Below are 26,293 nucleotides of genomic sequence, written 5' to 3' on the forward strand. Positions count from 1 at the left end.
CTGTATTTTGGTAAGCCAGTAAGAACATCAGCTTTTTCTTTTTTTTTTTCCACAACATATGGGGCTTTCTGTTTATTGTCTTTCCCTAATTTTCAGTATTTTTCTTTGAGCTTTTGTCAGCAAAGGCACACGCTCCCCTCTGCGGTTTGTACTCCTTCAGAAAACCAGTAGGTGAATTTGAGTAATTTCCCCTTGCGAGAATGCATTCGGTTTGAGAGTTTAGGTGAATTATATTCTGCTGATTAGCGAGGCAAGTGCTGTGCTCCATCTGCTAGAGAATGGGAATGGGATATTTATAACGTGATGGATGTTCCTGTTGGGTGGGTTTGCAGGGCTCCAGCGATTTGCTCGGGCACTGGGCTGCTCCCTCTGGTTTCTGTCAAACAGGGGACAGGGAGTGCTGCTGCAGGGCTTTGTGCAAGGACCACAGTAGCCAAGTCAAGGGACACTACCTTTTTCAACGAGAAATTCAGCAAAAGAAATGATTTCTCAGTTATAACGTAACTATTCAATGTTAGGTTATTATTTTTCTCCCCTCTCAGAGCAATTAGAGAATGTGCATATGAAATTTCTTCTGCCTTCATTGCACACTGCCTAACAGGATGCTTCTATTGTCCTAGTTTGCTCTGAATTGCACATCTATATTTGTATAAATCCTCTAGATTTTACACTTTCCCCATCCCAGGAATGGGTGGGTGTTTCACTGCTGCAGAAATGCTGGGTGCTGTTGATAGGGCACCTTTACCAAATGCATTCCTTCATTTCAGAATGTGGAATGAACACTTGAAAACACTCTCCCTCCCAATATGACCAGAGAAACTACTTCTTAGCTCCCAGAGACGACCTAGTTAAAATAAACTAAGAAGCCCCAAAAAGCCCCCCAAATTCAGAATCAATTACAGTGGAATTGCACAAGGATGTCTTGGTACTGAAGCATGTTGAATTCTGCTGCTTTTTACAAGTCAAAGGGACGTATCCTGCTCTGAAGTAAGGCACTTGTTTTTCTTAAGGTCATACAAAACAAAGCATATTATTTGAACAAATGTCAGAATAATGTGTGTAATGAAAAATACTATTTACTCACTTTCAGCATTTGAACTGTGACAAATCTGGAAAGGAAATCAACAGTTACTGCTCTTGTTAAATAGTCCTTTTAATATTACAAGTAAACTTACATTGCTGGGCCCAAGTGTACTTTAATGATTCCTGGAAGTACGATGACTTGGCCCAGAGGAAAGCACAAACCTAATACTTTATTTTGTGTGAATTAAATGCAGCTAATTAAAGTGTAGGAAAATTAAAAAGAATTAGGCAAAATAAAAACACTACTGTAAAGCTTTTATTAAACACTTATACAGTGCATAAAGAATGTGCAGGAAAAAATGAGCCACTGATTCATTCCTGAGAGCTGCTGACTGCAGCCTCCTGGCTGGGGACTGAGGCACCATCTTTCATGTCTTACCTATCCCTGAGCCAGAACTCACTCAGGTTTGGCTCCCAAAGGTGCTGTGTATGAAATGATCCCATCTGAAAGTGGGATTCCAGTTGCCACACAACAGAATGATGCCCTGCACAGGTGGAACAAGTTACCTACTGACAGTGTTATGGATAACACACGCGCTCTGCCACTTGGGCTGATGTAAATGAACATTTGCCTTCTTCTCAGTGGAAGTTAAGGTCTCATAACCCACCCAGATGCCACTGAGGTGAGTGGAAACAGGAATAGATCCTACATGGGAATAATAAATAAAGATACACAGTGCCAGAGAATTTCATGGTGATTAAATTTCCGAGCAGAGGAGGTTACACTTCACTCACTCTGAATTTTCAAAACATGTTTGCCTCCGTCATTTATTTCTCTGGACTTACATTGGTGTGCTTTCTTGGAAAAGTATTTTTAAGAAGTTATTTGCATGAAGGATGTGTGGGTAGAGTCATGCTCAGATTAAGGGCTGGCAAGGATCTGAGGGACAGATGTGCCTGGGGAGAATGAGAAGACACCAATCTCCTGTATTAGAGCAGCACATTGGGTGCTGGGCATCAAACAGCCCAGCTTGATTTGGATGTCAAGGAACTTCATTCAGAAGTCAGGTGTTACCTAAAAACCAGGAGAGGCTTTTTGTTTTCATGGAGGTGTGAGCCAAAAGCTCAAAGATGACAGTATCTGGGTAAACTCAAGGCAAAGAACATTGATGTTGAAGGCTTTGTGGCATTTCAGATGGACAGGTGATTTCAGAGTAGTTACTGGGAAAGATAGAGAAAAAAATGTATTAGAACTTTCTACCATCTGTTCCTCTGAGAAATAGGAAAAGTGAGAGAGGACATAGCAGGATCTCAGGAAACTGTATAAAAAACAAAGCAAATAAATAGAGGAAGAGGAGTTAAAGTACATGAAGCCAAAGTTGACTGGATGAAGTTGAGAGAAAATGTGGAATGATGCTAAGTTTTAAATAATTTTTTGTGATGTAAGACCTAAATACTTCAGTTTTTGAAAACAAAATCTGGTATTTCTGTCTTTAGGACACCTCATTTTTAACTTCCTTAATTTTATTTTTTTCCTCATTTGTTTGTTGCAACTCAGAAATAAAATTCTTGCAATGCCAATGTTTCAAATGCTATGGGAATCTTGGATGGCATCCAGCTTTTGCTGCTTTTATTGTACCACAGGTCCCTCAGAAGTGCTATATTGCTCTTCCAACACAGTATGGGTTTTATGAACAAAAATTCCATCTCCTGGCTTTGTTAGTGGGTTGGGAGTTTTCCCTAAGTGTTTGGATGTTTTGTACATACCCAGCAGAGCTCTGGGCTGCTTGTGATGAGGATGACCACTCTGAAGAGGGCTAATGCCAGGGATAACAATGTCCAAGAGTGGGCTTGGTATTCACAGTGAAATACACACCAAGAAATATCACACAATGCACTAGTTTTATATATTTAGGTTCATTTTCTGTTCTTGCTTATGCCCTCATATCTCTTATTTTCAGGTCATTTAAATAAGAGACATGTGGTGGGACTCTATCATTTAAGCAAAATTGGTATTCTGCCATCCATGAAATTGCATGGACACCTTCAACTTATCCCAAAGTGCAAATTATGTATTTCTCTCCCTTAAAAAGTCAATGTGAATAAATGCTTAAAAATATGGGTCACAAAAAAAAAATTAAAAGGTTCTTTTTTTTTTTCTCCTTCATAGTTCATCTTGGTTTTGCCAGCTTTTCTCTCCCTCCTTCACAGCAGATATACTGAGTTGGATAGTTGTTGACTAAATAAAAGGAATAGTTGACAGATGTGACAGCAATTTATTGTTTCAGTCCACATGGTTCTATTCCTCCTGTTTGCTCCTGCTGAAGTAGCCTCTCTCTCATGAGGTACACTGCACTTCCCACGGGAGCAAGCCTGGGATGCATTTCCAGGCTGTGACTGGTGTGCCCACATTGCTGAGTAGTCTTTAGCTGCCCTGCCTGCAGAGTCCAGAGGAGCCTGTTTAACCCCTCTGCCCGATGGCTGTGTGCCAGTGCCCTCCCCTGCTGCAGGGTGTGCATGTGGCACTGCCATGCATTTGGGTTTGCTGCAGGCAAAAGGCAGGAGCAAACATCTCTCTGCCATACTTCTGGTCTCCCCTGAAATGCCAGGTGTCTGGGCTCAGGAATACACATGAAATTGTGGAATTTTGCAGGAGTGGAGCTGGAAGTGGTTTCCTTTGGGTTAGCACCCTTACGTTATCCTAATCAGAGATCGTGCCACAAAGTCTTGGACAGTTGTCCCAGGAGATTCCTGGAGGGTCATCTGGCCCAACCCAGGCAAAGGAAACACAGACCATGCCTGGGGGATGTTTCTGTCACTTCAAGGGACAGAGACTCCCCATCCCCATCCTGCAGTCTCAGGTCAGAGCAGTCTGCTGATGTCTGAACTAAACTGACCCTGCTGCATAAAAAGTCCATTGCTTCCACCTCTTCCACAATAGAGAATAAATCATTCCTTTCCTTTTCCACAACAGACTTTCAAGTACCTCAAGTCTGCTTTTTTTAAGACCAAACAACCTCACTCCTTCCAGCCATTTCCCCTGTGTCATCTCTGTACAAGTCTTGCTCTCAGGACTCCCTGCACAACAATTTCTCCACTGCTCCAGCTCAGGCTGTATAAAAGCTGAACAGAGCAGGCAGATCAAATCCTATATTTCATATTTGCTTCATTTGTAAATTCTGATGCTGTTGACTTGGATTTGGTTTCTGATTTAAGATATGTCACAGTTTCTTGCAAAATCTCTCTCTCAGGTCATCTTCTAGCTTGTATTTGTTCAGTTAGGTATTCCTTATGTATAACCTTGTCCTTATTGATCTCTCACCATTTTTTCATCAGGCTCTTTCTTCAAGCTGTCATGCTCATTCTGAATTTTAATCCTGTCCTATAATATTTTTTGTGGTATTTTCAAGTCAATACCAGTGAAAGAATCCCTGAAAATGATGAAGGGGGAGGAACAGGACACTCAGTCTGGATAACTTATTTCCTAATTCTGTAATTTATTATGAATTGTTTGGTCTCTATGAAAGGCTGTTAGTAAGCTGATGCCTATACTATCAGTAAGATGTATGTACACCTATTATTTCCTAAGGTACATTGTTTATGAAGTATTGAACTGTTATGAAAAATTACAAAACATTGAGGCTGAAGATGGCAAAAGTTGGCAAAACACCAGTATGGATAGACATTCAGGGCTCAGCAGTGAGCAATCAGAATAACACTGTCTATTTGCAAGCCTGGAGAGCAGAGAGAGCAGTTAAAGCTTACAGAAAGGCTAGTCCCCAACTTTAAATTCACATTACTATTTGAAAGATGGTGAACATTTGCATTTTAATCTGGAGTAACAGCAGTTGGCTCCCCAAGATAAGAAGATAGTGATTCAATTAGTTAATGTGTGTGCCTCCACTTAGAAATGCTAGCCTGGCTTTTAATGATGTAACACCTTCCTTCATTTCCTCATGTAAGGTGACTTGCAGACTTGTTTCTGCCTGCAGGGTTAAGATGTAAAATGGGATCTTTTAATAATCCCAAAAGGCAGGACCTGCCTGCTCTATGCCATCGAGGAAAGCTTGATTTGCTCTTCTGGGCCTGCTCTGGGTCTTGAAGATGGTGCAAGCTGGATTAGATTTTAACAAGGTAGAATAAGATGAATACATAACCAGACCTGATCCCATCCTTATGTCGATTGAATGTGCTGTAGTTGTTCCAAGCCTCCTTGCTTCACCAGCTTTTCAAACTGCTGTTCACATACTGTTGGCTAAAAATGAACGAGGAAAAATACATTTCCTTACTGCTTGTGCCTGAATTTATGACTATTGAGCCTCCAACTTCCAGTTATGATCTGTCTCATATATGTAATAACACATTTTCTGCAGGTGATGAGGTTGCTGTAACTTGTGATGAAGTGCAGGCAGCAGTTTGGTTTATTTTGTAATGCTTCTTTGTGTGTACCTGAAAATGGGTCATTTTTCTCCTGCAAGAATCACAACAGGTATCTCTGCAGGGGGACAGGCAGCAGCTGAACCGCACGGGGAAGGAGGGATGCTGCCGTTAGCTTCACTCCGATTAAACTATTGCTGCAGCTGGAATAAAACTACCCAGATGCAGGCTCCAGGCTCACCAGGTGGAAATTGTTCCCAGGAATAAATAAAAATAGTGATGATGAAGATTGCCTCTTTAACACACACAGAGGGGGAATGGAAATTTGTCACTTATGGGTTCTGCTTTGGGGACGGCAGAGATTGTTTCCCTGCATGACCTTTATAACAAGAAGTGTCAGACTTCATCCTCTATGTATCAGACTAGTGTGACATTGGATATTAATCCTGATGGAAAAGGATTATGTGATTTTCACAGGCACTCAGATAGATTATCCTTTCTGGCCTGGCTGAAAGGTAGCAAGAGTCCCTTTCTGCAGATGCTGGCTGGGAGCAGAGTGTTCCCTGGAGAGCAGCACCAAAATAACCAAGCAAGGGCAGCAGCTCTGGCTACTGAACCTTCTTTTCACTTTCCATTCATTTCTGTTGTTCAAACGTGTTGCTTTGAGTACTTGCCCCTTTGAGCAGGTGCAGTGTCATGGATGGAAATGGTGGAAAAAAGAAAGACTTTGAGAAGTCTTTCTGTTAACAAGCTCTTTGAAACTGAGTAAGAATACCTGAAGGAACTTCTGGAGAAACATCACATTTAAGAAGTCATTTTGTTTCTGGATGCCCATTCTTACATTGAAGTTTTGCCCGATATTTTGACAAATAATATTTTGTCTTTAGGTCTGGGCACAACTGATAATTTCGATGTTTCACAGTATCATATTAAGCCCTGAAATCTCTGCTGGGTTTCACACTGGATAATAAGAGAACCAGTCATGTTTTGTCTGGTTTGGTACTCACTTCCCACTGCATCTCTCCCAGGGACCATGTCCTTGCCTTTCACCCCTCCAAATTACCTTGCTGAACTTCCCACAGAAAATGTTCCTTCCAGGAAGGGGATGGAACGTCTGCTCTTGCTCTCAATAAAAAAAATCAGGTTGCTGCTCCTATAAGGTATTATGGCACTATTGCTTCTGGGGCTGAGGGGTCCTGACCACCTGTGTGAAAGGTGTGTGTTCCCCAGCTTCCCCAGGGAAAAGGCAGGGGTGGGGATAAGGGATTCAAGGGTTGGGCCCTGCTCACCAGCTGCCCCAGGCTGTACTGCAACAGTGATATGGGACAGAACTGCATGGGTGTCGCTTCAGCCCCTTCCTGGGGTATCAATTTACAGCAGTTGAATAACCTGAAATACAAATCTATTGACATTCAGTTTTTTGTTTTGTTTTAAATTACAATAAAAGCTGCAGTTGTACAAAAAGCCTTTTGGAGAAGTGGCTAAAGCCAGAGGCTTACACTGGGACACTGCAGCCTGTGACCACTTGCTGAAGCCTTTCTAATTTACATCACTTTCTTTTTCTTCTCTGGTGTTTATAGACTCAAGCATTAAAAAAATACATGAGCAAATCTATATTTTAAGCTCTTCTATATTTGCCTCCTGACTGCTGAGAAATTTCGTACAGAGAGTATTTTCCCAGACCTTCCAGAATCATACTCTTACTCTTTCCTGAAGTAGGTAAAGTCAGCTTCTGCTCAGAAATATACATTTTTCCCTTGGTGCCTTGGCAGGAACCTCACAGACTGGACACCTGGCTTTCAGACAAGCCAAGGAAAGAAAAATGAGAAAAAAATCCCTTTCCTGTGATGTGAAAGCAGAACCATTTGCACACTGTGTCAGTAGCTTCTGCTCGTTAGACCTGCAAACTTTCCAGTGAAAAATGATCTGAAAATAAATGTGCAGTGAGTCATTTTTTTCCCTTCTCTGAGTTATACCTTTAATTAATCTCAATCAGTTTACAAAATCCATTTTTACTCAGATTTAAAAAGCATGCACGCTGACAAATAAATCTTGTACCGAGTCACAGTGTTTGTGATTGTTCCTGCTCAAGACCTGTCAGCAAATGTATCATTACTAATTGCCCAAGTTCCAACAAATCAAAACACTCTAGTTTTATGTTAAGAAAGGAATTGAGCCCTTAAATTTCTGTATCTGTTAAAGCTTTAAACTGCTTTAATGCATCACATGGGGGCATGTCAGCTTCAATTCAGAAGTAATAATCCAAAGGGTTGTCAATAACTGAGGACAGTACATATAGGCTTATTTATTTTAATCCAGTTAGGCTTGTTCTTTTGATTTGATTTGGTTTTATATTTTCCTTTATCCTCAAATCCCTTTTGGACCTAAGAGACCAGTATATAAGCAGTAGGTGAAGGTCATTAAAAAAATTAGTCTATTTACCTCAATGAAATCCAGGCTCAACTCAGGATATTTCATGCAAATTACAAACAAAACAAGAAAACAATCTGATGATAGAAATGTGAATCACATGATGTGTTTTATCACAAAAAGTGCAGCTATTCCACCTGCCTTGTCTCTGCAGGAGGGTTTTATATGTCATGATCCAGACTTGCTGTGAGCACTCCCCATTGTAGCCTTGTTGTAGCCTATTGCTACTCCTGGGTTCACACCTGTCATCCCATGTTTCTAGAAGTTCATGTTCTGCAAATTCTAGAGTAATCACCCTTTAGCTGCAGTGTTACAATTATTCTGAACTACCCTCAGATCTCAATCCCTTTCTCATTTGGTTTATTCTTTAAAAAGCAAAATAGAAGACAAGTGTTCATTCCTCCCTTTGTGTTTGTGGCTTCAAGTTGTATTTTGAAGTAATTTAAAAATATTCATCTTTTTGTTGTTTTTACATCTTTACCAGACATACTCTTTGGCCTGTCATCCCAAAGTTGCTGTACATAGACTGTGTAATCCCAAAGACCCCCACCTCTCAAGTACTAATAGCCTTTAAAAAAAATCACTTTGGGAAGCGTAAGATTTTCAGAATAATGTTGCCAATATTTACATAGTCTGTGATTGAAGGTATATCTTTAATATTCAACAGGCAGGAGTTTCTTATGGAAAACTAAGGTAGAGCCAGCCCAGTGTGGTGTCACACTGTTGGGAAAGCTCTCATTCCCACTGGGCATACCAAGAGCCTTAAAACAAACCTGAGAATAGTCAGCAGTCCCTTTCTCAGTTACACTGTGCTGTAAAAATAGTCATCCAGACCAGTAACCAGAAATTTGACCTTATAATGCTCTACACTAAAGCTCATCATTGTTACACTAATCTTGCCCTCTTGCTTTATTCTGTCCCTGGATCATTGCATGCTAATGGTGATTTTTTAGGGGCATTTGTGGGAGAATATGAGTTGGCTAAGACCAGGCACTGTAGCAAGAACACTCCCTAAACTCAGGCCTCCACTAATACAGGGGCACAGAAGAGAGAAATGCTTTGTTTTGGGTAGGCATGAAAAGAGATTGATTTTAACATTGTGGATGTTTATCAGCAGAAATGATTTTTAACGTGTCTTAGAATTCTTACCTGTCCATGATATAGAATAGGCATAAAGTAAATAAAAGGTAATACATATTCAGGCCATGCTATTGCTGAGTGACAGCTGATGTTTTCAGTGGATTTTATGTATCCATCAGTGATAACCTGCAAATAATTCATTATAGTGTGCCTTCTGAAATGATGAGGCTTTGTTAAGCAACATTCAGCTAATGAAATAGCACACCTTAGGCAAAACACCTCCAACATGTGCCACTCATCGCTGCCAAAGACTAAAATCACTCTCTACAAATGAGACAAGTGAAAGGCAGTTACATGTTGTGCCAAGGAACAACATATTCCTTTCAATTCAAGGGCATTCCATCTCAGGGTGCTCGCTACATGAGCTACTTTCACATGGTATTTGTAAGGTTGCTTCATTGCATGACTCACCCCACAGACTCGCCTGCCAGACCGGCACAGGATCAGGAACCTGACTCCGTGCTGTAATCAGGGAGTTTTATGAGACTTTTTGTGGACAACACCTTCTGTGTGCTGCCTTTGAGCAACAGCTACTACCTAAGTGCAATGGATTGGCTAAGAATCACTTCTCCTGCTGCTCACAACTAAGCCTCTTGCTCTTTGAATCCTTTTATTGCTTCCCCATCTTTTCGATATTAGCGCTGAGCCTTCTGTCCCTGCTGGCTAAATCCCACCTAATCCAAATCTTGTCTTTAGTACATCTCTGCTATTATCTCCTGTATCCCTTCCACGTCATGTACCCCTCCCATCTCAACTTCATCATCATTACAACATAAATACCTGATGCTTTCCTGACACAGCTTCCCAAATTTTGTCTTCCTTCTCTAAGTTTATTTCTGAGGGCACCCACTACCTGTTCTTGCACCTCTTACCTGCATCATCTCCCAGCCAGCCTGCTGTCCTGGACTGATTTTCAAGTCTGAAAGTGTCAGCCCCCTAAATCTCATTCTGCAAAATCAAATTTAGATAGAAAATATTGTGGTCTGAACACCTTTGTTAGTCATATATGTGAATCAGAGCTTTTTGTCTGGCCATGTGAGTTTCTGGTAGCTTCAGTGGGCTTACTCACGATAGCAAATGCTACATTCAATAGTAAGCATTTGCAGGATCATCCTCTGTGATTGTAATCCCTTTTAGATGGGGAATGTGTCAGCATTTTATAAAGGGATGTAAAGATGCATGTGGCCTGTACAAAGTCTCCATAATTAATGTTGCTCCATCAGTTGATTACAGGAATTTACAGGCTGTGCTATTATAATACAATAGCCTGTTGGAGTTTGATGTTTATGAAGAAAGGATAGAAGGAAAAAAGAGGGAAATTAGAGCAAATGTTCATTGATGTGTAGCTGTTTCTGTGGATATAATGTCTATCTGTTCAGGGGTGCTGTTAGCAATAGACAGGTATCTCTGGGGAGTTTTTTTCCCCTAAATTCTAGCTTGTGAAGCCTGAGACAGGCTTGCATTTTCCTCAGTCAGTGCGTATGATATTTGGGATTTATAAGCTGTTTCTCTGTGAACTTTGTGTGAGTATCACATTGTTGAACTGTTTGACAGATTGAAAGAAACCGAGAACGAAGCTCAAAGGACAACAATTCTCCCTTACGCAATCTAGAAAACAATTCTCTAAAATATTACATCAGCTGCTGGCAGCTGTAAGTTTGCCTGCCTGCTAATTTACTATCACAAGTGTTCCAGAATCCTTTGTAATCCAACCATTGCTATTTATAATCGTAATGATTTATTTAAGGTCTCTGTATATGTCAGCATAAAGTCATCAAAAAAAAGCAAAATGAAGATTAGTAGGCTGGAAGCACACAGAACGGAGAAGAATAAACCAACAATGGAATTGAGATAAAGCTTAGACACAGTAAATAACTAAAAAAAAAAAAAAAAAAGGGCAATCGCTTTATTTTCAACTCATCATATAGGAGCCAGAGCCTGCGATTTTGGCACCAGGCAGTTCCCATCTCAGGCTATTAAGAGCAGGGAAACAGGTGTCTGGTGGCCAGGGAAGGAAATGAGAAGCCGTGACACCTGAATTGAGATCATAGACCTGCTCCTGCCTTTGTGTCTAGGGAAAAGGCATTAACTGCTTGATGGCTCAGCTCCTCAGCAGGCTGTAGTGGCACCCAATTCTCAGCTGTTAAAACTTTTTATTTATTTATGAGATGTTTTTTTTTTCTGTAGAGAACTGTAATGATGCAAGGCAACTTTATTATGTTCAGTGGAAAATGCGAAGTTGAGAAAAAATGCTGAAGGATTGTGTAGTGGAGCGCAACACTTTTTAGAGCTGAGTCTCTAGGTCATTCTGAGGCAAGGATTTGAGTGGTGTCCCTTAGGATTTGCTGTTATATATGCTGAAATGATCAATCAAGGATAAAAAATGGACTGTTCTCATCTCATAGATCATTTCACAGTGAAACAGTTAAACTCCTGGCTGCTTTCTGAAAAACAGAGATCTGCATTAATAAGGTGACCTTATCAGAGCCACCCCTGGGGGGAAGGGGGGGAGAAAAAAGGTTGTAGAAAGAAAGCGAATCCTATTGTTAATCTTTTTTTCAGGGAGACTTGGATACCTGAATGCAAATTACTTTATATTTAAATTGTGTGAAAGCACAAAAGGTTTGTGTCTACAATTGACAGTTATTTCATTAGCTGACTTGTGCAGCTTTGCAAATGGTTTCTAATGTTAACTTTCCTTGGATTTGTTTTCTTTGTTCTTTGCAGATCTTGCAACAGTGATCATTTTGATTAATGTATTCAGCGCTCTGTTTTACTCCTGATTCATGTTTTTTGCAGCAGTCAGTGTTCTGGCCTGGGTAAGGTGAGACTGTGAGGTGGCTTTAGTTTTCCTCCAGCAGAGCTGATCTGATGGGCTCTTCTCCAGCTGGAGAGGCGCACGGAGGCTGCTGGAATGCATTTTGCATGGTAGCGACCCCAAACATGAGTCAAAGCAGGTTTTAATCATCAGATATAGGATTGTTGCAGACACATCCTGCTGCGACAGCAGATGGGTGCTGTGCATGGGCTCTGTGGGGTTGGAACATCATCTTTGTATCTCTGTGAGCCTCTCAGGATTAGATATGCTGACTCTGGGCCTCTGTTCACACAGGTTTGTGGTTCAGAGTGTGGTTCACTACATCCCAAAACTAAGAGTTTCTGTTCTTGTCTGTTTAAAAAAGCTACCACACAAACTGAGGTATTAATCTTGGAGGGAAGGAGAAGGTGTAGGTTAAAACTTATCCTATATTGCTTCAGGCACACCAACACCATATATCCAGTCTGTGCTCCATATTTGAGGAACCAATAATCACTTCAGGAGAGAATGGTCCTTCCTGCCCCTAAACTGATGGGTGATCTCTCATCTGGAGGTGCTGGCCTTCCATTGATCCAAAAGATGAGCTTCATCAAGCCACTCAAGTTTCAGTAAAGTTGATTTTTAGGTTAGATGCTGTCAATCCAACCTGCTGATCTGGACTGAACAGCACCACCAAGGTTTACACACCAATGTAAAAAACTAGTCATAGGAATTGCTTGATTAATTGTCCCCAATGCACATCGATCTGCAGGCAAGTTGCTGGAGGCGTGCAAGCTCTTACTATCCTTTCCCTCCTTTCTTCTTTATTTCTTTTACTCAGACTACATTTTTCTTCTTTGCAGAACTTTTTGGCATTAGTTGTTGCAATCAATCTGCACCATTCCCCACTGACGCCTCTTATTGCATTGGTTTTTCAAACTCTTCCAGTGGCGCCTGCAGCATTACATCACTCTTCAATCTGCACCAGGCTCCGAGTCCTAAAATACAAACACCTCGGGGACCTGGGCCTGAGTTTCCTCACAAGCCACTTGTCTCCATTACCCTCCCTGAGAGTCACAGTTTCAGGAATCACGGCGAGATCCCAGGACAAAACACTCAAGACACAAAGGCAGGGCTTCAACAGCAAAATCAGAAAACAGGCCCAGCCACCTCTATAAAACATCACTTTGAAATTGCTGTTCATATGCAGGGGAAGTGAACTCATCAGGACAGTTTTTACTTCCTCATTAATATTTTCAAGCCATTTCCCGTTTTTACAAAAAATCCAACATACAAAAGGTTTTCTGAGAACTCTCTGTGAAAATAGGAAACTTAGGGTTTTTTGGGTTCAGAACCTTAAATTCTTTTAATCTTGATTTTACATGGTCACCTACAGAAAAAAGAAAGAAAAGTATTTAATGGGTCTATAAAGGAGGCTCTGAGAGAAAGCAGTGGAAAGGTAGATTATTTTTTGCTTCAAAAGTCTAAGTATTTTCCCTGCACTCTCTTCTGCTTCATAGCAATAAATATAATAGGATTTTTTCAGCCTTTATTCTTGGACTTACTTCTTAGTAGATGTTTAATTTTAAAAATTGAAAGACAAAAGCGGGAATAGAAGGGAATGAGTATCAGGGAAGAACAGGGACACTTGAAACTCAAGGGAAAGGAAAAAACAGAATAGCTCAAGTTAAGTCAAGATTTGTTCATTTTCTTTTAAACTATACTTGGAAGAAAAAAATCTTTAGACAAATATTTGTAGATAAAATTCCATCTAACTGCTTTTTCACACAAGAGTCTCACAAATCATTAGTCTGGTCCATAACCAGACAGCTCTTCCAGCTGATCTGGCAAAAAATATTGTGATCTCTTTGTCCATGATAACACTGAAACCAATAGCTGGTCAACATGCAAAATACTAGTGAAACAAATACCTTCTTCTGCCTAATTTTGCTTTACATAGTTTTTATGCTAAATAATAGACTTTCTGAACACTGTGACTGAGAGCTGTTATTTGTGAGCAGCAATTTCAATGTTTGGGTTGAAACTTAGCTTAATGTATGAAACCCACATCCTTGCTGTCACGAATTCTCCATTTTCCCACTTTTACAATATTGTTGGCATATGTCTCCAGCTGTCTGTTGCTGACATAGAATTGCTTGTGATTATCTGATGCTGAGCTGTTCCGCTCTGTTTTTGTGGTTTTAATCTCTCCAACAATACCTGAACACGCTGTGCAGATCGTGATTATTGGGGCAGAATACAGTCGTCTTTGAAATTTATTGTCCCACACAGAAAATTGGAAATCCTTAGGATCTTTATATGTGGATTGAATGGGAACTGCACTTCTTTCTGATTTCATAATTTAACATTGCAGACTGTTGACTTATTGACTACAGCGTTAGCATTTTCCAGATTGGCAGACAAATTGCCTTGTAGGAGTGTCTATGCATATTTATACATCATCCAAAGGTTAAACGATAGAATATATTTTAATTGCCTAGAGATAACTTTGCAAATTATATCGCTAGTACCAAAACTTCTAAACTTAAAAGATGAAAGTTAAGCACCGAAACCCATATTTTTTCCCAAGTAAATAAACCACTCAGCAGTACTGATTACTGACAGTCTCTCACTGATGTTAATTAAATAGCATCTCAAAGATATAGCTGCCATTTTAGGCAAAAATTTTAAACCAGAGGGAATTCTAGTTTTCTTCTTAGTCTTCCTAAGCACGGCATTTATATTGGTCTTGATATGTGAGAAAGGACCACAATCAAATAAACCCCAAAATGTAAAACAGTTAAAGCAAGGCATTCATATGTAAGCATTTTTTCCACTTCCATTTGCCTTAAAATCTGAAAGTGTAAAAAACTAAATCCCTAAAGAAGCTAAAACATGTCATGTGCTGCAAGAGCACCAAATACACTCACTGAGAATATTTTTCAGAGAAAACATAACCTTGGAGCTATTTGAGTATTTAAGAGAAAATCTAATTGCTACTTACATTTTTTACTTCCCACTTCAGCAATACTTTTCTCTCTAGAATACAGACCCCTAAAGAAATTACTCAGGAATAACAAGTGTTCTGCAAATTTGCTGATTTACAGTGACTGCTCTTATATATGAGCTCTTAAAACAAGGTTCTGCACATGGATTGGGGCAATACAAGTCACAAATACAGGCTGGGCAGAGAATGGATTAAGAGCAGCCCTAAGGAGAAGGACTTGAGGATGCTGGTTAATGAGAAGCTCAACGTGACCTGGCCATGTGTGCCTGGAGCCCAGAAAGCCAGACCTATCAAGAGCAGTGCAGTCAGCAGGTCAAAAGAGGTGATTTTAGATAATGTTTAAGGTCCCATCAAACCCAAACCATTTTATGATTCTATGAATGTGAGTAAATTCAAAGTAGTTTGCTCTCAGTGGGAGAAATACATGACCCTGCAGTAGCTTAGTCACTGTGCTTTTACCTTTATAAGTGATCAGTAAGAACTCATCTGGAGTGTAATGCATTGAGCAGGAGACTGGGAGACAGATGCATGCCTCTCTGGGGGTTTTGACTAGAGGACATTATGTATGTTTAGGTGAAGAAAAGGATTTTACAAGTGGAGGTGCAGAGTAGGAGGGCTGAACCCCTTCAGGCAGATGGGGGAACCAAAGCCAGGCACCTCACTTGCCCGACAAGGGTTCCAGCAAGGAGCTTATCAATTAAAAATGGGAGACATCACTGTGGTGATCTCCTGGTCTTGTTGGTGGATTTTGAAAAAAATCTCCCTTAGCCTAGTTTTGAAAGGAACTTTGTATCTGCACCTGCCTGTGATGAGAATTTCAGGCTGTTAAAGTAAGAGAAGGGAGGTATCATTTTCACTCTTTGCTTCAGAGCAAGATGGGAGTTACAACACTCTGTGCTCCATGGTTTCTGTGGATGGGGTTTTGGCAGCTTCCACACTGAGCACAGATGGTATTTGAGATCTTGTACTGAACAGCCCTGCAGGGTAAGCAATAACTCTGTCAGTTTTCCTGGATTGTAAAGCTGCATATAGATATCTGAGGTCCACCAGAGTCCTTGCTACATCCAACCTCTGAGTTCATTTTGTTACATGATGTGAGGGCAAGAACGGCTACTATCCTTGTTCTTTTGGCTAACAGAGTCAAAAACCCTCAAAACAAACTAAACCCATGAGAGCTGTCAGGAGTTATTTCAGTGAGTTTTGGAGAGACCGTAAAAATGCCCTTGGGGTTCTGATCAACAGGGGCTGAACATGAGCCTGCTGTGCCCAGGTGGGCAGGAAGGCCAGTGGCACTTGTACCAGCAATGGTGTGGCAGCAGGAGCAGGGCAGTGACTGTCCCCCTGTACTGGGCACTGTGGGGCCACACCTCGAGTGCTGGGTCCAGCCCTGGGCCCCTCATGACAAGAGTGACATTGAGGGGCTGGAGTGAGACCAGGGAAGGGCAGCAGAGCTGGGGCAGGGTCTGGAGCACAAGTCTGGTGAGGAGCAGCTGAGGGAGCTGGGGGCGCTCAGCCTCGGGAAAAGGAGGCTCAGGGGTCACCTTAACAATGTCTTAAACAACCATAAAGGAGCTTGTAGCTGGGTGGGGTTGGCCACTCCTCCCGAGTAACAAGCAATAGGACAAGACAAAACACTCTCAAGCTGCACCAGGGAAGGCTTAGACTGGATATTTGGAAAAATTTCTTCCCCGAAAGGGTTGTCAAGCCCTGGGACTGGCTGCCAAGGGAAGGGGTAGAGTCAGCAACCCTGGAGATATTTAAAAGAGGTGTAGATATGGTGCTCAGGGACATGGGTTAGTGGTGGGCTTGGCAGTGCTGGGTTAATGGCTGGAATTGATGATCTTAAAGGCCTTTTCCAACCTAAATGACTCCATGATTCTGTGATTCTAGATAGTGCCTCCACATCAGAGGCAGGACAGATAAGGGTGTCTACTGAACTGCCATTATTTCTTAAGAAATGTATCAATTCATCACTTCTCATCAGTGAAAATTTATCTAAAGCATTATTAGCTTACTTCCCAATCAGTTAACTATTGAAGCAGAATCTTGAGCTACTGCACTGGGCTGATTCCTTTCAGCCCCTTAAACAAAATTCAGACTTCCTTTGCTTTGTGGTCTTTTCTCTTGCAATTTTGGATAAAAGCTGAAGGTATGCCTTATATTAATGTTCCCTGAATGCTGTGACATATTCTCAGTAGTGCCCCCTTTTTCTCCCAATTAAATCCCCACCTATCTTATATTTTCTATTTTATTACTTCTTATATGTACTGGTAAATAATAAGAGAGGGGAATTTGGAAAATATAGGCCATTCGAAAGAAATTCTGTGTGTATGATATCAGTGAATTTGAAAGATTAGAGAATAATTTACAGCTCCCAAAGAGTCAATCTTTAGTCCAAGATTTAGTAAAGGGATGGACATGAGCCCTCTTTGCTCTCGTTGTTCTGGAAGGACTGGGTTTGCAATATTTTCTGTCTTCAGAACAGTAAAACTACTTCTGATGAATTTAGCAAAGTTTGTATGCAGCAGTGCCCCAGACACTTTCTTATTTTCCTTGACATTATTTTTTCATCAGTTTGGAGGGTGTAGTATCTGCAGACAGTGCATGTTCCAAATATTGGATGGCTGTGTTTTTGCATACAAACCTTGTAAAGGAAAAGAAATACCACACTATGTGTACAAGCATCAAAATCTGATTATATGCAGGATTCTAATCTTAATATCACACCATCCTCACTGAGAAGCATTGCAAGAATATTCCAATTCATATTCTGAATGGTGTGTTTCTCCGCAGTCATCCTGCAGAATTCTTATTCCTACCAGGAGAAATTCAGTATACTGAACTGAATAAAAATGTATACATTAAATTGCTTATTCAAACGTCCACCTTTGATGTTTGCAGATTAATTCAAGCAGGAAGCAGTATAACCCGAGCTTTGTTCTATTGATACAAGAGGCTAACGTGAGTTACAAAACAGGAAAGAATGAGAAGTTGCTTAATACACTGGAAATGTGGAAAAAATGCAGATTTCAGTTATTAGCTTTCACAGCTGTATTTGCATAGAAATATACTAACGGCTGGGTGACATTTCATGCATGAACTTGATAGAGCATCCTTAAAAATATTCATGTTAGAAGAGTACTTAAAGGGAACCTGGAATTCGAACATTCCCGTCTTTGTTTAAAAAAACCCCAAACCCTGGTTTCCCTAGGGTTTTCCAGTGCAAGGTATTTCTTTATGAAACAAAGCTTTCTTTGTTATGAGGAATTCTGGGACAGCCTAGGAAGGGCCCTTTTTTCTGATCACACTTCAAAAAATATCCTGATTCCCCTGAATGTTAAATATTATTGAACAATAGATGTTGCTCAGGCTTTTGTGGAAAATACCAGCAAAGCAAGAAGACCCTTGAGGTTTCAAACACCTCTTGGATTATCAGTTTCCTATGCCATTTTCTATTTTGAGGGAACACCTTCCTTGTAAGTGGGACAAAGATGAATGCCAATCATCTACACCATGTGAGATAAAAGGAGTTACTCTGCTTTGAAAAACTAGAACAATTCTTGGAGGGGTTTATCACAGTTACCCCCTTGTATGAATTTTTGGGAGCTGGGTCACAGCAATTTTGTTGTTTGTTGTTTGTTTTTTTTTTAATTCACCTACTAGAGCAGACCAGGTGCAGCTTCATTTGTAACTCATAAATGATAAAGATGTCTGGTTTTATTTAGAGTGGAGAGGTTCAGAGAGCATAGTGAAGGATTTTAGATCAGGGAGCACTTTCACTTGCCAGAAGTTTCAGCTTTCATTTTCTGTTCTTTTAATTTAAACATGATTATTAACAATGCACAGCTGAGGAAGGCACTTTTCTGAAATATTCCCAGGATTATTCCTGCTCTGTTATCTCCCTTTCACCTTCCACAACAGGATTTTAGGTGCTCGCATTAGTTGATGCTCTTCAGAAGAGCAGCTGGTCCATCTCTGATTGTGACTTTCATCAGAAGTAGAAAACTCTACCTTCTGAAGTAGTGAGATGTGAGCACTAAGTCCTGGGAACATTTTCTAAAAACCCGCTTTATAATGAAATATAAACCAGTCTTGAAAAGGATTAGAAGGAATATGACAGGAGTATAAATTAAAAAGCACTGCGTTGTGAAAACATCTATTTAAGCAGTTTTAACTCTGCCTTCGCTCAATCCAATTCCTGCAGCTGCTGATTGTCCAGAACCTTCCAAAACAGCAAGAACCATCTCTGAAGTTTGTCCACACTCCTGCTATAATCAGATTTCTAAAGGGAAGTAGGAGTATGTGGAGATACCTTTTTGGAAAAAATGCGGTCCTGCATTTTTAGTAGCTGACCTCCTTTCCTTCTGTGTCTATCCTACATTACTTATATGAACCTCTCAAGCAGAATAGGTCTCTACAGAAAAGGGCTGCGGGATCATTCTCCCTGTCAGTATGAGACATAAATGCTCGTTCAAGACAGAATGGTGCTGTACAGGCATGAAAATAGAAAACCAAAATGAAAATATTACGAAAAGGGGTCATTAATGTCATCTTAGAGGATCCGTCTAAACCATAACATAATCACAGGCAGTGTCTGGTAATGATATTTTACACTGACGCCCAAAGGTTACAAAAAGACTTTAGTCTTTGCCAAAAGAAAGTCACTTTTTCATCTGAAGTGCAGAAGGAATCAAATTCTTGCGTTGGTGCAAAATCTATGTACGTAAAGCTACTTTTAGAGTCATATTAGTAAAACGCCTGTCAAAAGTCAGGGGAAATCTGGTTTATAATAGGAAAGGGCAAATCTCAAATAAAATTTCCAGTTAGAGTGAAAATATATAGGCTGCAGCTATCAGTGGAGGGTAGTAGCAATAAAGATCATTAGGGCTGCAAGAGCAATATTGTCTCCAGCGCAGTTTTTGCAGACGGTGGCAATGGCACCTGAAGGACGCGTTTTACAGGTGAGTCCCTGCACGAGTCAGCTCACACAGAGCCCTCCCTGCCTTCCTCACAGCAAAGGAGTTTATCAGATGGAAAACAGCATTGTACCTGAGTGCAAAAGATGGCATTTAGCAAGATTTGGTGTACATGAGGGTAGGAGCTGAAAGATGCGACGTTTGAGAGTCATTTGCAGCTCCCAGAGAGGGGTGGGTGAGGGTGGGGGAATTGCTGCTCTCACTGAGGAGAGATGGTGCCGACTGGCAGCGTCTCCTGGTTCCTGTTGACTTTCTGTGGGCACATTTAACCTGTAATTTGGAAGAGGAAAATACAGTCTGGCACACATTCCTGAAGGGTTGCCAGTCCCAGATCTACCCATTGCATAGCCTGCCAGAATGGGAAAGATAACTACCTTACAGACCAGTATCCACAGCAACAGACACCAGAATTTTATTTTTTTAATACATATAAAAACCCAAAGAATATAATTACTTTTTTTATTTTCCAATTTTATAATAGTAATAATGACCTTTAGGTCAGGAATTTTCAGCAGTTAATGACTGTCTGGCTTTTTCTTTGGTCCTTGGTTTCTCCAGCCAGTCATTAACAGTGAGAAAAGTGCCTTCTCCTGTGGATACTTTGGCTTAATTGTTACCTTTTCATGCTACAGAATGCACCAGCTGGGAAATAAGTCTCCTATGCGAATGGATCCATGAAATGTGCCCTGGGTTTCATTTCTTTGAAAGAATATTCTGTGAGGGTGTGAGAGTTTACTGTAAAAGATGATTGACTAGTATCCACAGCCCTGAGAAAAGTTAGATCACTCTGAGGAATTGGGACTAAGGATGGTTTAAGGCCATAGATCTCAAAAGATTAAATCTTCAGAATTTATCTGTGTAATCTAGGTTCCCTTATTCTTGGTAACGGAGTGCTTCGGAATTATATATGGACACAAATATTTTCTTAGCCATCTTCTAGGATCACAAAGGAACAGGACCTTTTTTGTTTGTTTGTTTGTTTGTATTTTTATATCTAATCACTATTTTTATTTTTAATCTATTATTTTTAATCTGTTTTTATATCTAATCACTGTAATGCTGAAAGCACAGTGTGGTGACAGTGTCTCAAGAGTTAAAATTTATTTTAAAATACAAAGGAGAGCAGCCCTCTGGAATGCTTTCCCTGCTCCATCTGGATAGCAGATTCCCTCCTTCCAACCACCTTTTCTCTCAAAACACCTAGAAGCTGTATATGACTTTGTTCAGAGGAAAATACATTTATACATGGAAATGACTTTGTCTTGCACTCCATTGTATGATAAAAAATGCAAACCATGGAATGGAAGTATCTTCTGACCACTCTGCCGATCATATTCTTCATAAAAATTAGCCAGACTGTGAGTACATTGTGTGCCTGAACATATATAAACCTTTGAACAGTCTTCAGTTCTTGTGCCTGTTAGCTGAGCTCTTCTTTAACCTGTATGACTTTTAATGCCATTGTTCCAATACAGTGTTACCCAAAAAATTGTGAATATATTTTCCTTTCCTTCAAGGTACATTTGCACTTGAAAACAATTGTGTAAGAAATGCACTACCTGGAGGACAAACAAGAAAATAATAGTTTTCTAAACCACATATTCACTGTGTAGGGATTCCTAGTTGTAGTTCGATGTATGGTTACTGCTGAAGAGTCAGGTGGTAGTGAAGCACCTCCACTGGGACAGTAAAAGAAAATGGGAATTTCTTCTTTAGCAGATTTAAAGTCAATATGGTGTCCTTTGAGAATTTGGTACTAAATATGTAATAATGTGAATGATGAGCCTAATTTTAATGTTTTGCTGGGAAAAGAGATTTGGCACCTGCATAACTGTTATTGGAACTATTAGCTTTTCATTTTGTATCTTTAAGTGAAAACACGGCGCGCACATGAAAGCTGCGGACATCCGCTTTTGCTTGAACGCTTTTTTTACTTTTCAAGAAAAATAACACCAGCAAAATATAAATAGTGTTCCAAGAAAGAGCCACTCAGGAGTCCCACAAGGGCTGGGACTGTGCTTTGTGGTTTCTCCACTCTTGGAGTGACAGTATTACTTTCTCAGCTGAGGCTTCGTTTGCATTTTGAAAGTACAACAATTTACTTCTCAGCAAGGCTGTGCTGTTTCTAAAAGGCTGGACTGGCTCGAGGATTTAAATCCAGTAAGGTTCCAGTAATTCCCTTTACAATGAGTTTTAAAATCTACATCTTTAAAATAGCTCTGCACCTTTAAACTCCAGGCTCAACTCCATGTTAAAGCAGCTGGCTAACCATTAGTAGAAATGGGAAAGGTCCAAAAGACAGGAGTGACAAGTGACTTGTGTTTTATTTGCTACTTTAATGGATTTTTCCTCAGCTTCACAGCTAATCAGTGCAGATTATTTATAGATTTTAAAGCCAGAAATTAACAGTGTTCCTTGTAGGCAGAAGAAAAAATGTATGTGATCATTATTAATTCTTTAGCATTATAATGCCTTCTGGCTCAACGTGTGTGCAAGGGACCAAGAGTAAACATGCATTTATCATCCTGACCCTTATCAGTTCCCAAAAACGTCCTTCAGTGGAGAACTGAAAAACAGCCTGCCTAAAGGATTTGAGACCTTTTATTTTTTTGCTGCTGATGCAAAAATCTTTACAGTCTTTACTGTAACTGAACATTCAAATGTAAAATATTGCAAACACCAGATTAGAGTGCTCCTTTTCCCCAAAAGCCCCAACCAACCAACCAATCAATAAACCCACTATGATGCTAGCCGCCTTCACATGAAGCCTTTTGGTTTCCTTTCATTGGGACAAATTACCCAAGCGTCCTTGGTACCCAAAGAGATCTCTCCCCTTCCAACTCAAACTAATTTTTGAGTCCTGACCTTCCCTTTGTTTCCTTTTATTTCCAGTTTTACCATTGCTTTGAGTTCCTTTCCCTGGACAGCAGCCTAACACACCCCTAATAGAACTCAGCTGTGGAGGGAATGCAATCCTAGCAGGAGGCAGTCTACCCAATCCTTCACCGGCCACTGAACTTAGTAGAACAAAATTGTCCTTCACATCACTTTACCAGTGTCCATGGAGTAATTCCAGCAATCAGCCTGTCCTGTCATCTCTCTGCAGCTCCCTGTACCCCACTGTAACACGAGGTAGAGGAGACAGCAGTGATACAGCAGCTGGTACTGTTTGATCAGCAACACAATCCTTGCAGGAATTTCATTTCCCTTGCAGACTTGCTACTAGAATACATTTGTCATCCATATTTTGTAGCAGAGTTATATTTGCCTGTAATTACACACGAGTCTGGCAATACTTTATTGTTAACATAAAGTACTGCCATTTAAATCCCCAATCTTAAACTGGAGTATTTGCAAAACTCTGTAATTGCTAAAAATAATAAAGCTGCCATTACTGTATGGGAAGTTTACAGCTTGTTGGAGAAATACTTACCTTGGCTTAACTACACCTGTATAAATTCCTTATGTTTTCATGTGCTGTTTAAGACAGACAGATTTCTGCTGGGCACAACCAAAAGTTTCTAGCACTGTCACAGAATGGCTCAGGTTGGAAGAGACCTCAGCAGCTCACGTAATCCAGCCCCTGCTCAAGGGGTTGTCCAAGACCATGTCCAGATGGTTTTGAGTTACCTCCAGTGATGGAAACTCCACCAGCTCTCTGGGAACCTGTGACAGTGCTCAGTCAAAACTGAGCCCCACGTTTTCCACCTTGTGGTCTGACCCCATGTAGGAGGAAGTCTATAAAAGATAACCAAGAAAAACAAGCTCACTGTGGTTTTACTCAGTGCAGTGGGCAGAGATAGTACTGCAAATGCCTAGGGATATGAAAACCCACAAAGACAATATATTTTGGTTTCATTTTGTGTTGGTGTTTTGCAAACAGAAAACTGGTGATGCCCTTCTCTCCTACTCATTCTGTGATTTTTTTCTTTTGTTTCTATTTTTACCTTACATAGTCCTCCCCATGTGATTGTTTTGTTCCTGAATCTGGTTGGGTAAAACAGACCTCAGGACTAGAAACAGCACTATGAGTTTGCTCTGAATCATAAGCAGTTTTGCCACATTACCCTTTTCATACATGGACCTCAAAATATCCATACTTTGTATCAAAGAGTCTCCAAAAGTTTGGGAATTTGTGATAAAACTTGTGCCGTCTCTAAGCCTGTTCTGACACACCTACATAGCATTTCTCAGCTCTGTGCTCTTTTGGGAGAGGACAGGCGAGCTTTGTGTTCTCCAGCAACCCCCAGGGCACGGAATGATGGAGTGCAGGTGGTTCTGCATTTCCATGAGGACCTCCACGTAAAAGCTGATGCTCCAGTGCTGTTGCCAAGTGGCAGATGAGTGTGGGGTTCTGCTGTCAGGCCAGGAAGGACCCACTCTCCTTGCATAGGTCCCTCCTGCCCGTTTTCCCTGCACTCGCTGGCTCTGCCCTGGCCCTCGAAACAAATCCCACTTTGTCACCCCTCTGTTTCTCCTCCAAAAGGGATCAGAGCGATGGAGCACCTCTCCAAGGAGGAAAGAGGGAATTGGGATTGTACAGCCTGGAGAAGGCTTCAGGGTGACCTTACTATGGCCTTGCAGCACCTGAAGGGGACTTAAGAGGAAAGATGAGGAGAGACTTGTTACAAGAGCGTGTAGTGACAGGACAAGGGGGAACAACTTCAAAATGAAGGAGTGCAGGTTTATATTGGCCATCAGGAAAAAAATCTTTATAGTCTGGTAAAGGCTGTCCAGGAAGTCATGGATGCCCCATCCCTGGAAGTGTTCAAGGCCAGGCTGGATGGAGCTTGGAGAACCTGGTCCAGTAGAAGCTGTCCCTACCCGGGGCAGCAGCGTTGGAACGAGGCGATCTTTAAGGCCTCTTCCAGCACAAACCACTCCACGATTCCCTGGAACAAAGCCTATTTCTGCGTCACACGTGTACAGAGTCCTCAACTTGGGGGCAAAAACACCTTCCCGAGGCCCTTCCTGGGGCCGTGCTCGGCCGAGGGTGGGGACTGCGGAGGCGGGGTCCGTGTCCCTGGCGCAGGTGCCGGGGCAGTGCGGGCCGTGTGCCCTGCACGCCGGCCGCAGCCAGGGCGGGGCCCGTGAGGGCTGTGCGGGGCCGGGGCCGAGCGGGGCCGTGTGGGGCGCTGTGTGCGGCGGGTACCGAGCGGGGCCGGGGCTGTACGGGGCTGTACGGGGCGCTGTGTGCGGCGGGCACCGAGCGGGGCCGTGCGGGGCGCTGTGTGCGGCGGGCACCGAGCGGGGCCGGGGCTGTACGGGGCGCTGTGTGCGGCGGGCACCGAGCGGGGCAGGGGCCGAGCGGGGCCGTGCGGGGCGCTGTGTGCGGCGGGCACCGAGCGGGGCCGCGGCCGCTCCCGCTGCCCCCGCCCGGGCCCGCCCCGCTCGCGTCGCTCCGCGCTGGATTGCTCGCGCCTGGCCGGCGCCGTCTGGGGCCCGGCGGGCGGCGCGGCCAGGCCCGCTCAGCCGAGCGCAGAGGCGGCCGCAGGAACAATACGGCGGCGGGCGCGGAGCCGCGCGGCCGCCCCGCACCATGTACGCGTTCGTGCGGTTCCTGGAGGACAACGTGTGCTACGCGCTGCCCGTGTCCCGCGTGCGGGACTTCAGCCCCACCTCCCAGCAGGACTTCGACAACCAGAAGGTCTACACCGTGTACCGCAACCCCGAGGAGGCGGCGGACGAGGACGACGAGAGCCCCGGCGAGTGGGGCGACCGGCTGCTGCTGCACAAGGCCCAGATCCTGGCGCTGGCAGGTGAGGGCGGGCCGGGCCGCGGGCGGGGGGCGATGCCGCCCCCTCCCCGCTGAGGGAGGGAGGGCGGGGGGCGAGGGCCGGGGGTGGGGAGGGGCAGCTCCGAGCGGCCCCGGGCCCGGGCAGGGGGCCCAAGGGTCGGTTTCCAAAATAGCCGCGACCCCCGTGATGCCCCCCCGCGCTACCCGGGGAGGGGGCGGTGGAGACTTACACAAAAAAAAAAAAAAAAAAAAAAGTTTAGGTTTTCGTCTGCGGCTTATTTATAGTGGATGGAGTCATTTGTGTACCTTTGCGGTTGTTGCCAGTTTTGAGGGGTGCTGTTTTATGTCCGCTTTGTTAGTTTAAGTGACTTCACCGACTGGAAGGCAATAGTGGAACCAGACCTCCAGGTACTGCTCTTGTTAAGCGTGGGCTTGCTGCGTTTGGTTTGTTTCATGTTCAAAGATAACAAATATCTCCAAGCTAAGAGGACCGGTCCAAGCGTATACTAGGAAATAACCCCGTATTTTGGCCATCTGAAGGGGTTCAGCCCTGGTGAGATAGTGCTCTTAGTACATTGCTCCCAGATAGTGGCTCTGGCAGAGTGTTTCCTTGAAGACTTTGTGTAAGTTTCCTCGCTGCCATAGTCATGGTTGACATGGAAAGGAAGTTTGGTGGTTGTAGCAAATTGCTGGTTAGTGTGGACTTGCCCAATAGGCTTTTGAAAGACTTTAATGACCATTTGAAATGTCAGTCTGGGCAGCAAAGAGGACGCTGGGTTCTTATCCTGACTTTTTCAGTTTGGGCA

General features: G+C 42.4%; 1 protein-coding gene across 2 annotated transcripts in view; it reads left to right on the forward strand.

Moving 5' to 3' along the window:
- Nucleotides 1–26,293, forward strand: part of BEND5 (BEN domain containing 5) — an 883,422-nt gene that overhangs the window by 504,952 nt on the left and 352,177 nt on the right. The window contains exon 1 of one of the 2 annotated variants that reach the window (XM_038144485.1): nt 25,035–25,509. The exons of the other annotated variant lie outside the window; for it this stretch is intronic. Coding sequence (XP_038000413.1) covers nt 25,290–25,509 — 220 coding nt within the window. The 5' untranslated portion in view covers nt 25,035–25,289. Of the gene's footprint in view, nt 1–25,034; nt 25,510–26,293 lie in introns of those variants that run through there. 2 annotated transcript variants of the gene reach the window in all.

This window comes from Motacilla alba, chromosome 8, assembly GCF_015832195.1.
Source record: "Motacilla alba alba isolate MOTALB_02 chromosome 8, Motacilla_alba_V1.0_pri, whole genome shotgun sequence".
In the NCBI taxonomy this organism is placed as follows: domain Eukaryota; kingdom Metazoa; phylum Chordata; class Aves; order Passeriformes; family Motacillidae; genus Motacilla; species Motacilla alba.